This window comes from Lates calcarifer, linkage group LG4 (assembly GCF_001640805.2).
Source record: "Lates calcarifer isolate ASB-BC8 linkage group LG4, TLL_Latcal_v3, whole genome shotgun sequence".
Classification (NCBI taxonomy): domain Eukaryota; kingdom Metazoa; phylum Chordata; class Actinopteri; family Centropomidae; genus Lates; species Lates calcarifer.
The window spans coordinates 24,970,122-24,983,632 of record NC_066836.1 but is presented as its reverse complement, the minus strand read 5'-3'; the positions used below and the strand labels follow the sequence as shown (position 1 = coordinate 24,983,632).

The 13,511-nt window shown below is 39.4% G+C and overlaps 1 protein-coding gene across 2 annotated transcripts in view; it reads left to right on the top strand.

Annotated features, from left to right (window-relative positions):
• The first annotated feature begins 5,271 nt into the window (after positions 1 to 5,271).
• LOC108896760 (E3 ubiquitin-protein ligase RNF31) overlaps positions 5,272 to 13,511 on the top strand; it is a 32,208-nt gene continuing 23,968 nt past the window's right edge. Inside the window, exons 1-9 of one of the 2 annotated variants that reach the window (XM_051070202.1) lie at positions 5,272 to 5,580; positions 6,698 to 6,896; positions 8,728 to 8,874; positions 9,422 to 9,577; positions 10,478 to 10,534; positions 11,698 to 11,896; positions 12,323 to 12,518; positions 12,861 to 12,994; positions 13,290 to 13,462. In XM_051070202.1, the coding sequence (XP_050926159.1) occupies positions 6,699 to 6,896; positions 8,728 to 8,874; positions 9,422 to 9,577; positions 10,478 to 10,534; positions 11,698 to 11,896; positions 12,323 to 12,518; positions 12,861 to 12,994; positions 13,290 to 13,462 (1,260 nt within the window). In that variant the 5' untranslated portion in view covers positions 5,272 to 5,580; position 6,698. The remainder of the gene's footprint in view (positions 5,581 to 6,697; positions 6,897 to 8,727; positions 8,875 to 9,421; positions 9,578 to 10,477; positions 10,535 to 11,697; positions 11,897 to 12,322; positions 12,519 to 12,860; positions 12,995 to 13,289; positions 13,463 to 13,511) is intronic. The other variant, XM_018696002.2, reaches the window with a different exon arrangement.

The following is a 13,511-nucleotide window of genomic DNA, read 5'->3' as shown; positions in this document are numbered from 1 at the left end:
AGATCTGGGAATATAGTGACTTCAATAAGACAACCAATGGTTCAAGAAACAGGAGCAGTCAGACAATCAGACAGGTTGGAAATAAAACCAACCAGTCATACTTATTTGGAGCAGTCAATTAAGGCAAACTGTAAGAATATTACTCCAACATCCCAGATTTCACACCCTCCACTGTACTTACAGCCTCAGTATGCCTCAAAGTAAACAAGGGCAGGGGGTTACAACTGAGTGTCACACCATGAATGCTTTCAAGGAGAGGCTTGTGTGTCATGCCCATTTGTACAATTCATTTAATGAAGACTACCTGAATAACCTGAAACCTGAAAAAGACACAGGTTTCCTGGAGAGAGATTTGGGAGGCAAGGAGAGTTTTAATCCTACTGTCAAGCTTGGCAGTTCTGAACAGTACTTGGTTTAACCAATACTTGGTTTACTTTCAAGCATACTACACCCTTTACAGCACTTTGGTGCACACAGTTTTCCTGTACAATAAATTATTAGTTGCAATAATATCTATAATCTGAATAAACTGTTGGCTTCTCTAGTCATTTGACTAAGTGCATTTCTTAACTTGGACTTGGACTTTGTTGTAGTGCTTGCATGTTTCCATGCTCCCAAACTGAAGCAATGTACTTAGGGAGTATGTTATCCTAGCCACAGGAAAGATGGACAAAACCACTGAAATGAGACCAAGTGGTTATAAACAAATTATTCTTTGAGGGAGGAGGTGCATGTTCATCCTTCTGGCCTTTGGTCATGTAAAGGCTACATCTGTGAAGCCCACTGAAGGAGGTGGCTTCTCAGTTCATGTGACTCCACACACTGTTTGTACTGTTCTAACCATGCGCATGTTCATGTATGATTACTGGAGAGAGATAAAGAGAGCGTGTGTCTGTGTGACTTGTTTTGCATGGGTGCTGACTGTATTGTAAAGGTAGTATAACAGTGACCTCTACAGGCATTCCCATTTGAATGAAAGGACCTGATGCCTCTTCAGCACTATGTTTAATCTTATTCAATGTATATTTTTATCAGATCAGTTGTACATTAATTTGAATGCATGCTGACACACTGTAACACATTTAAGTGTGTGCACAACAGATTACTCACAGAGTACAGAGTGAGTGTGTATGATGATGGGACCAGTCACAAGATAAAACATGAATTGTAACTGTGTTCCCAAGTATACTTACTCACTTTTTAGATGAAGATGTCATATTTTTTGTTGTCAATTAAAACTAATTTGTTGCGTTTTTATAAGAGGAACTTGGAGCTGTGTGTTGTTGTTAACATCTCAGTATATTTTTAAAAAATGCGTGCCTTTTCATAAATAGACAATTTATGAGAAGGTAAAAAAAACCTGTACAATATGGCCAGACTTGTTTTGTTTTTGTTCTCATTTTCTCTCTTGTTTTTCTCTGTTTAGTGGATATTTTGATATGCAAATCCTCAGGCTCTCAGGGTTTGTATAATTTTACACCTTTGTGTTGTTCTCTCATCAACATCCACATCAGTCAGTTAGTTTTCACGCAACATAGCTTACAGTTCTGACCTCACTGTGCCACAGTGTCATTTTATTTCAGAAAATGAATCTTCTTGTGGAAACCAGTGGCTTCAAGTTCAGTAGTGAGCTCAGCTTGGATCACTTTGATGCTGTAGCAGTATACTGTATGTCAACTGCAGCTCTGTACTAAATAGACAGAAGACATTCAGCAGGGTTGGTTCCACATGGTCACACTTTGGATAATTCAACTGACAGTAAATATATACACCAAAAAATGAATTATAAGCTATTTAAGTGAATTTTCAAAAGCTAAAGACTACATACTGTATACTCTGTATACACTGTATACAGTGGTGAAGTGCATTCAGTATGTCCCTGGTTCACATCTGTCCACATGTGGAAGCAATGCTCTACTCTGGACCAGTACAGTTCTGCCTACTTTGTTTGATAAAATGTAGTTTTTTGGTACAAAAAGTGGTTTGTCACTGCTGCAGATCAGGGACCATTTGAACACTGCATCTGACTCTCCTATGCACAACCTCATCTCCGCACAATCATCTGAAAAATGCTACACAATCTCCATTTATATTTGTTGTTGTAATCACTTTGAGCACTTAGATAAAACTTAAGATAAAACACAGTCATACAGTCCGGGCAATACCAAACCTGCTTCTTCATCCCTCCTGCTCTTTCTTTTATTGTTTCTTTAATATTCTGCTCTTCCATCCTCATCTACTTTGTTTAACAGTAGCCTGTGTGATGATTAGTCTCATTCATTCTTTCTAAGTCAACATAATGGTAGTGAATTATAGGGACTTTTGATTCAGTTACCAATATGCAAGACAAATAAATGTGTTCATGTGACCTACTTCTGTCTTGTGCATTTTTTGTTATGTCTATGCTGGTGTGTATGTTTATGGATCCAGACTGATCAAGTCTGGGCTACCAGTGACTAGAAGTCAAACCACAGATGGCAGACAAGAGCTCTACATACTGTACATTCATTCCAGGAAGCTCTTTAAAAAGATAATTTGGATTTTCTGACGTAAGTCTACTCACTTGATACACATTGCATATTAGCATGCCAGTTCAAACATGGACCAAAGTGCCCACATTTTATTTTTGAACATGGGACCATCTTGCAGTGCAATCACACTAGCTGCCAACTTGTTGACATTTTGAGCCATATTATCCTTACTTAAACTGAGTAATGCATTTAACGTAATTTGTACTAGCCTTTTAATTGTACTTGCTTATACCGAGTCTCCTGTACTTTTGGCCACATCCTTTTTTCATTTAATATGTAACATGTAATATTAAATGTGTATTTGATTTCTGTTTGTAATATGGGAAGTTATTCCCAGCATATTCTGAGGCATTGTATTTATGGACATAAGTTTGAGTTAAAATTGTGTTCTAAATCATCACAGATGTTACTTGGTCCAAACTAAAAACTCATCTTTATGCCTTACCTTTCGGCTAGCATATTATTCTGATTCTTATTTCAGGTTACCATTTTTCCTTCGGCGGGTTGGGTCAGTCTCAATGCATTAGTTAAGCTTAGTAGTTATTAAATGCTGTCCATGATGTCCTGCTGACAAGATTACTATAAACCGTCTTAATATCACTGTATCTATCTAACTGTGTGTTTCTTCCCTCAAGCACATCAGTGCCCAGGCTGTGCGTCTCTCTCTCTCTTCTACTGTCTCTTACTGCAGGGTTCTGCCTCCAGAGCTGTAGAGTCTCCTGCTGCTCCCATGATCCAGCTCAACTGATGATGCGACAATAATTAAACATTTATTAGTGTTAGTGATAGTGTTAGTGCTACTAATGTTTCACTGTTTTGTCATTATTATTCTGATCTGTTGGGTCTCTCTTTGTAAATTGTATAAGATAAAGAGTACTGGTCTATACCTGCTCTATATGTACAGTGCCTCAAGATAACTTCTGTTGTGAACTGGCGCTATATAAATAAAATTTGACTTGACTTGACTTGGGAAGTGGTCATGTGTCCCTCACATTGTTTCTCCAACATTTCTGGGAGCTTACAGTTACTGTTGTGAAAGAATGCATTTTGGTACCATGAGTGAAGTTATGTCTATGGTTACTACTATTAAGGAGTAGGATAATATTGGCATACCTGTCACTACCACTAAAATTATGCAGTTATTCATCAAATTATCTCTCTGAATTCACAGCCTCCTTTGGTTGCATTTTATTTAAAAGTACACAGTGCATGCTTTCTTTGGGACATTATACTAAGTTCAGGTGACTTATTCTTACTGAATTTATTGAAGTTGACTAGATTAAGATACAGTAAGTGTATTGTATTGTAATTTCAATTAATGCCCAATTGTCTTGGCAGAATATGTTAAGCTAATGTGACTGAGGTTTAGAGTTGTAACATCTTGACTAAATTTGACTATACTGAGATACCCATGTACTTGTTTAGAAATTGTTCAAATTATTTTCTCATGTCTATGAAAGCTTATCTCCACTACTTGAAAATATAAGAAAAACTTACACTTCATTTATACAAAAAAAAAACCATGGTAAGTCATAGTTATGAGATTAAAAAAAGGTCTAAATATGATCATATCTATGACTTATTATCTCATAATTTCTTTTTATTTAATAGTTAAGATCATTAAGTTTTTCTGTCCAGTTTTCCTATAGAACAGGTCTAGACTGTACTCTTTATAATATTAACACTGATTGAATCCTACCTGTCCTCTCTGGAGTTCTGGGCTCATTGCTTGTGCTTTGGTGGCTCTTCTTCACTCTCACTATCAGACTGGTTGAGACTCTGTCTCAGGTTGGAGGGAACAACTCAAGGATAAAACATAATTATGGAACCAATGTTAAGCTTGTGTTTCCAGTCAGTCACGGACCTACCGGGCAAGCTTACTCTTTGGCTGTTGGAGAAATGCTGCTTAAACCTTCCGGTGCCCATTCCTAGCAAGTGCAACCTCGAGGCCCCACTACCAGCCCGGCCCACTGGGAATTTTCCTGGTTCTCCCAATTAGGCACTCCGGGTCTGAGTGTGTCCAGGACATGCTATGATGACACACACACACACACACACACACACACACACACAAGATGAATAATAATGGTAATAATAATCATCAAGAGCTGAGAGATCAAGTCTTGGCCAAGGCCATTATCTTGCCAAGGGGGTAGTAGGGACATGAGTGATTCAGTTTCTACTGCGTAAACATAAACATACAAAATCTGACTTGTTTCATCCTTTGTTTGTGGTGTCCCCTCACACTTTTCTGAGGGGTAGGGTTGTGCTGGGGTGAGGGGAATGGGGGGTCCTAGAATCACATCCTCTGTAGCCTGCTTAATTTCTAAAATCCAGGTTAGAGGTATGCATAACAACGGAGGTCATGTCAAGACGATGGAGTAATTAATGAACTGGCCAAATGCCCTATAAAAAGGTAATTTTGGTTTACTTTATCTGCCAAATTATATCCAGTATAGGGTCTATACAATGTAATTTATTTCTTAGAATTTAGTTAATTGAATTTAAACCGCCCATAAAAATTATGACTATCTTAATATCATAGTCATAAAGGAAACAGTATTTAAGATATTAAAACCTGAATAAAAGGTAGTTTATTATAGTAGATACACGAGATGTAAAATAGATCAACAGATTTAGCTTTGAATGGCCGCTGTACTTTACGATAACTACATATCACAATTATTCATTTATTTATTTTATGTTTATTTTAACCATTGACATTTTTTAGACCTGTAACGTACCAAGCTAAAACCGATAAATGACAGTCATAGCACGTCCGTTTAGAACACTGTGGGTGACGTCACCGACGCTGCGTCCATGTTCTGCTGGAGCTCGTGGAGGGAGCACGGTGTGTTAACATCGGGATTATACACTGGACCTTATCCCGTACCATTCTGTGGCAGACATTAATGCTGTAACACTGAATGCCTAACATAACGGTGTTTAGGAGGCCGGAGTCCGCAGATCGGTGCGAATGAAACCAGTTGCTGACGGAGGACCTTGAGGAGCAGCTCCGGGATTTCACCGCTGTGTCTGGAGAGCAGAGGTAGGCAACAACACCAGCACCTACACCCTCACTTTCACCTGGTCACACCACACACTCCTACACCGGAGTCCTGTCAGAATAGCTGTATGACTGTTTAATATGTTACACCGACACATTGTTTCCTAAGCATTTCAATGGTCATGTCACCTGCTGAAGTAACATTATAACGTTACACGGCATCCACATGTAGTGATGACAGCAGCGCTTCTGTTCACATAGTCCAGCAGTGCAAAAATGTTTTAGGGTAAAATTAACCTTACATTTATTGTTTTTAAAGAAAATGGTGTGGAATAGCTGTGGTGCCTCAGTCTATAGCGCATTACACCAAGTAGCACAACATCACATTTCCGCACCTGTTTAAAATCTACATATACATATACTATATATATGTACATCAGATGGGTGTAGGGAGATCTGAAATGAACATCTGATATGTAATGTAAAGCTGCACAAAACAGAGACGATGAATTCATGCACATACTGTATTTAGGTAAAACCAACCCTACTGTTGAGTGGGTCTGAAGCCCAGACACAAGCAGGGGGAAATGTGGAGTGACATTCCACTGCAGACATTTTGACTTGTCAAACATAAGTAACACCATGTTTAAACTGCTGCATTGCAATAATTGCTGGAACTCAGCCATCACTTTTTATTTGTTCTAACTGTGCCTTTGCTGCCACGACAGGTCAAAATGTCTGCTGTGAAAAAGGCAAGTAAACCAGATCTATTTTGGAACCACAAAGAAAAAGATGTTTCCTTGGATTCTTGGGAATTGCAACAACCATTTTTACACTATTTTATTCACTTTATAGACTTTAAGATACAAAACCTTGTTCAAGATTAAACCAGTACTTTCCAACCTTTACCTATATCTTGCCAAAAGAGATGTGATGATGAATTGTTAACAGCACCACCCAACAGTGATTTTTCCCCCTGTAAAATCATGTGGTGTCATCTCAGTACATGTTTTAATGATCCAGTATTTCACCAAAAATTTCATTCAAAAATCAGAGATCAGTATGCCATCTAATGGTGTCATATATAACAATATATCAGTCAGAGGGTTCAAACCAGTAATTTTACAGTTACTGACACTGTGTGTGTGTGTGTCTGTAGAATGCCGTCTCTGTCGGAGCAGCTGCAGGAAGTGCGGAGTCGAGCTGAAGTGTGTCTGTACTCTGGGGGCAGGGTGGTAGAGGTGCGTGCCGGGGTGATGGCTATGGCTAATCTGCCTTTACCACCCTGCTCCAAATACCACCACATCGCTGCAGAGACCATGGTCATAGAAAACAGCTTTGGCAGCAACAGAAAGGAGGTGAGAAAGAATGGATGGATGGATGTCATACCTATATGACATCCATCCAGACAGAGACCAGGGTTGGGTAAGTTAGAATTGAAGGTTACATTTGGATAAGGCTGGTAAATAGAATAAAATATCTGATCTTCATCTATGTTACGTTTACAAACAAACACAATCTATTTTAACAAATGACACACAAATCATTTGGGTCTTCTTCTCCGTGTTGAATACATAATTCATACAAACATTTATTCATTCATTTTCTATACTGCTTATCTGTTAAGGGTCTTGTCAAAGAACAGCATACTAGTAGTATTCAGATGAGTTTCATGCTTGTTGCCCTGGTAGGCCAGTTTGCAGTTCGCCTTTGTTGATAATGTACATTTTGCAAAGGTCCAACTAACATCATCTCAAAGGTGAAGTAAGGAGGAGGGAGCGTCATGATGTGATCAATGGTTGTACTAGTTCCTCCTCAAGGTTGTGTCTGATCCACAGCTACTGGAATAGCTTGTTTGAGGTTATAGCTGCCAAAGGAGGTTTGACCAGTTATTCAATACAGCGACTGATTTACGTTTTCCTCCAGCACTGTGACTGTTTGATGGGTGTATTCCATAAAGGTTTTAATTGTTTGTGTTATTAGCTTAAGTACATGCTTGGGGCATTGGGACAGTGCAGCTTTCTCATTTGTATTTGTGACTTAGGTGAAGATCAGATCACATTTTCAATTATTGAGGAAAACCAGGTCACTGACTTTTTCTTGTCACTCTAGCTCAGTTTGTTGCCTAATGACAACTGTTGTGTTAATAATTTATGTATGTTACAGCTTTGCAGCCAGTCCTGAAAAACATGAACACTCAGGATATTTCATGAGGAAGTTAGGAAAAGTGAGACTCATCAATCACAGACTTTGTGCTGTGTCAGTTTCACAAAACTAATTTGCAACTCAACTCAACTCAAAACTGCAGATTTAGTCTTTTCGCAACAAGACAACATTGTGTTCAGGACTGTATAACAGTACAATAAACAGCTTGCCTGTAACCATGCACTGCAAGCCAGTGGTTCCTCAGACCACTAGGAAAACCCATTCATCTTTGTGGGGGGGCTGGAGCCTATCCCATCTGACATTGAGCGACAGACAGGCAACACCCTGGACTATCGCTAGTCTATCGCAGGGCTGACACATAGAGACAATCTTTCACAATCACCTTTACACCTACGCCAATTCAGAATCACCAGTTAACCTGCATGTCCTTGGACTGTGGGAGGAAGCTGGAGTACCTGGAGAGAACCCATGCAGGCACAGGGAGAACATATATACATAATCCTGGAGTGTCCTGATGTGAAAAAGTTATTGTCCCAGGTTGAGGTCAATTAGTTTGAAGTTATGTTGACTGAAATGATGGTTATGACTAACATGTCAGTGATAATGTTTCACAAATGCTGGGTAACCTTGGGGGAGACTGTGGAGGGGAGGGGAAATACTGGTAAAAAGGAAGGTTATGAATTAATGTTAAATCTTCATCGCCATTATTATTATTGGTAAAAAAAAAAAAACAAGCATACAGAAAAAAACTAAACTTACACAAATGCTTCATAGACATAGACAAAATGATCCACACTGCACCTTCCCCACTCACTTTAAGTTGATGTCTGTTTCACAGTGAATCTCTCAAATGTAGCCTGGGATCTGGAATGACTTTGAAGTGCAGTAAGATTTTTATTTTCAATAATAATTCAGTGGGGTGGGTGAATTTGAGATTAGTTACATGTTTCTATTTCAGATTGAACATGAACATTAAAACTATTTAACTTGTCACTAAATGTACTGTTTTCTCTGCTTCTTCAGACCCTTGCATCTCTTCAGCGCTTGTCTACAGCCCTGAACATCCTGGAAAAGTATGGCTGTAACTTAACAAACCCCAACAGGCCAAAGTACTGGAGGACTGTGAAACACAACAACCCAGTGTTCAGGGCCACTGTTGATGCCATTCAGGTAACAAAAAAAATATTCAAGAATATTGAACAGCATTACAAGTGCCTCTACAAAAATATAATATTGCAGGGACCAAAAAACTGAAAGGATACAGAGAACCAATGACTGAGATGTCCTGTTAATCTATGAATTACCTGTTGTCCTAAGTCTAGAATGTCGACTGCCAGACAGTAAGAGCTTGGAATCCACCTCCATATGTCTCTGTTTATGATCACCAATGTGATACTATATATTTTTCTGTTATTATAGTAAATGAAAGTAGTCCGGTAGGAGATATATACGTATGGTCATCGTTTTGACTGATGCTTCTATTTGGCACAGAGCAGTCATTGTTAAGCTGTTGAACACCCTGAATATGGTAACGTAAGGTATGGTCAAAGTTTTTTTTCATGTAGTCCTGTGACTTTGATTGCTGATAATCCTGACCCATCCTGAGGCTGTCCTGACCTTGTCCTGAATGTATCTTTATTCTGTCCCTACATAATTGTTTGGGTAAGTAAACAAAAAAAATTTCACATTATGCACTGTTTGTTCTTTCTACTGCAAGGGAGGAAGAGCGGTTCTCTGTCTCTATGGTTACTCCAATCAACAGCCAGATGGGCTCAGCTTCCCCGATGATGTCACAGATCCTGATGTGGGCCGAGTTGCTGCAGTAACACTGGAAGTGATGAGTCTGAGGATGGAACTAGAAATGCTTATCAAGGTGTGTGTGTGTGTTTGTGTACACTTCATTGATTTTCTTGGGAAAATTAATGGCAACTGTGTCAGACTTTCTCCTGTTTGATGAATAGCTGAAGAAGGCTTAAAAACAGTAGATTTTGTGTAACATCTTACAAACCACTCAAAATGGAAACAGACTCTGATAAACAGAATATGTCCACTGTACTCCATATTCTTGTTGACAAGAGTGAACACTTGTGAATCCTGAATACCACCTCTGCACTTGATACAGTCGTAGGTGTGAAATACAGTTGACTAAAATGGCACTTAGAATGTAGAATGTATATGAAAAATCAGAGTAGGGCTGGTAATAATTAAGTATGATTGTTTCTTTCTCCATGTAAGTAATAAAGGATTGCTGTTGTATGATTGCAGTAGGTGTTTTATTCAGCTGAAAGGACGTTATAATTCCTCAAAAAATGTTTACGAGATGAAAAATGAATATCAAAATGAAAGAGACTGAGCTCAACATATATAAAAGTACTTCAGTGATGTGTGTGTGTGTGTGTGTGTGTGTGTGTGTGTGTGTGTGTGTGTGCGGTGCGTGCATGTGGGTGTGTGTGCAAGCTAGTGCAAGTCATACTGCTTGCTCTATTTGATGTTTACTGGAAAAAAACAGCTATAGAACTTGCACCACACCACCTGACTGGATAAATGCTCCTACAACTGTATTACCATACAGGAGCAAATGAAATCACCCATTCATCTGATGTCAGTGTGATTATGAAACACATTATCTTAATCACTGCAGGATAATGTTTGAGAAGTCACGTGCTGCCTTATTCTGTGGCACTGCTCTGGTACATGTGCATAATACATTCACTTTTTGCATGACCTGAAATAAAAAGCATGAATAATAACCTGTTATTTGGTTTGGTCCCAGGAGGCTCACCCCCACCCTGAGTTCTATGAGAGAATCATTCCTACACTGAGACACAAGGTAGAGTCCATATACCACCATTATATCTGTCATATCCTCAGTTATATGTTTGACTTAAAACACTACATTATGATGTAAATCAATACTGAATCACAGAGACAGAAAAGCTCTGCTGCTCTGCTCTCTATAGACTAAATCCAGGAATGGTTTACCTTACATGGAACAAGTTTTTTTTTTCCACATTTCCTGCTAAGAATGTATTGAGAAACCCGTTTTGTTACCAGTGCAAATTGCTCACAGACAGCAAACTGCAAAAAGGGTTTCAGGCTTCCCAGGGTTTTCACACACACAGCATTGGCTGAGCTGGCTGACTTACTGATGTCACACTGCACATATGAACCACAGGAAAATGTTTTACTGATATGGCTGTTGTAGACTTTGTATTTGTCTTTGGACACATTGACTAAATTCTCATAACACAAATTAATGTTTGCGACACAACTATATTTAAAAAATACCACTGTTTTAATGTGCATTTTCTGATGATTTTAAATGTGTATAATAAAATTTTTGTTGCAGTTGTGACTGATCAATATGTCTGAACTCCCAGTTTTGCCATAGCTCACATCTTATTTCTCATTTCTTTTGTCTTATCATCTTCTTCTTTTTTGGACTGAACACATTTTCCATCTTGTGCTCGTATTCAGCTTAAGAACATTACAGGGAAGATTTACAGGGTCAGATTCCTTCCCAGTACGACAGGGCAAACCATATATTCCCTTTTACTGATAAGTATGTTACTGCAGCCTTGACAGTAGCATTTCATTTAAATACTGACTGGACTCAGGATGAACAACAATGCATCTGTAAAATCTGGCAGCACTTGTCATGCAGTTCCTGGGGGCTTGCTTCAAACAGTTCATGCTAGCAAATGAAAGATATAAATAAAAACCTTCATTAATCTAACCTCACTATCCAAATACAGTACAGTCCACCTCACCACACACTCACCTAAAGTTAGTAATACTAGAAAGAGTTACAAGAAGAAATAAATGAAAATGAATCATGGTACTGTGAGGAGTGCTTTGTCTGATGAAGTCATTTTGTTTAGTGAAATACTGGTATTAGCATTACATTACTCTGAATTAACCATCCCTTATTGTGGAGTTTATGATGACCTGTACTGCCAGTTTTATGAGTCAGCCGCTCTTCTCTCCTCTCAGGATGTTGGTCTCAATACTGATGCTGTAGTCTACCACTCCTCCTCCACTTCATGCCACTCAGATGGTCAGACCAAGTCTCTAGCTTTCCCCCTCCACCATCACTCATCCAAGGAGGGCAGCCATGGCCACTCCCTGTCCTCCAACCACCAAAGTCTCAGGTCCATTCAGGTCTTTTCCACCTCCTCAAACAAACACCCAGGTGAGGAGAGAAAGCACTGTTTTCCTGCACTGACTACTTGATTTGCCGTGTATTTATTGACACAAGGGCAATGTTACACTGTAAACTGAGGTACTGTGACCTGGATGTGTCAGTCCAGGGATTGAATGTGATAAAATGGCTGCTTTTTTGGGAAAGAGGACAGTGGCATATCCTGAAACACCAAGGCGTATGTATACATGTATATGTGTGTTTTGACAGTGATTTACTACCAGTACATTGCTCTTTAGAATTCTTTGGGGTACTGAATTGATACATTGTATTTTTACAACATATATTAAAGTTTTTACCTGTGGTACGATATCTGGTACAGCACGAAATACAGTTGATTTCCCAGTGAACTGGCACAGATTATGACTGAATATTATGTGACAGCGTTTGTACAGTGTATTGTTACCTCTGTTTCAGAGAACTGCACTGTCTGTGGAATATTCCGAATCTCTGCCCACTGCCTCACCTGCCTCCAGGGCCTCTGCTCTGAATGTGACAGACTGTACCACTCCTACCCCGAGAGGACCAACCACCGTCGAACAGCAGTCACTTTATCATCATCATCAACATCATCATCATCATCATCATCATCCAAAAACCGGAGCAGTCACAGGTCAAGATCAACAGTTCTGGCAATATGAACTGTAAATACTCTGATCCCACTGGTCCACAGCCCATACTGGTTCTGAATATATGTCAAGTCAGTATCAAGTTCACTCCAGGATCATCAAGGGTCTTAGTGTGTGTCAGCACTGCAGACTTGAGGAGTCACTGTCTTTGCTGCTCAGCTTGCCTCCATCTCCACCTTCAGTTGTGTCAGTTATTGTGTTTTCCCTGTGGATGCGACAGGGTGGTCTACCTATGCTGTTATTGTAACACAGACTAAATGGAAATGAAATCCAGTTGCTGGTTTAACTAACTAACAAAGTCTAACAGTCACTCTTCCCTGTTTCAGTTCTTCGACCTGGTGTTGCCTTCACTGCTCTAAAGTCAACTCAATCCAGGATGTACTCTGTGAGGACTGTGAGCGCCCTCGCTTGGAATCCATCAGCTCTAAAGCAGATGAATCTCAGCCTGCCACCATCACTGGTTAGTGTTATCTTTTGCTGCACCTCACAGCTGCAGTAATCCCAACTCCTATACACTTTCCTCCTTAACATATAAAATGAGATAAAAGCAAATAAATATATAAATCCACTCACAACTGCTGTCATCACATTGAAGAAAGGTGTTGACTTTGTAATTTAAATGTGAAAGTAATATTTTAACATTTATGGTGTAATTGTATATTTTTACTATCACTATTACTGGAGACTAGGCCATTATATTTTTCTAATTACACACACGTGTAATGTGAATGTATCCTTCAATGTATCCTTTTCAGAGTGGCAGTGTAAGAGCTGTACCATGGTGAATGCAGCCAGCAGTATTCTGTGTGAGGTGTGTGAAAGACCTCGTTTGGCCACACGACCTCCAGTGACCCCATCACACCCACCCATCACTCCACCTAGACCACCAGCACCAGTACTGGGCATGCCTGGTGACCCTGACAGCCAGGTCAGTTAATTGTGTGTGCGTGTGTATGTCTTTGCAAAATGTGGTCGTG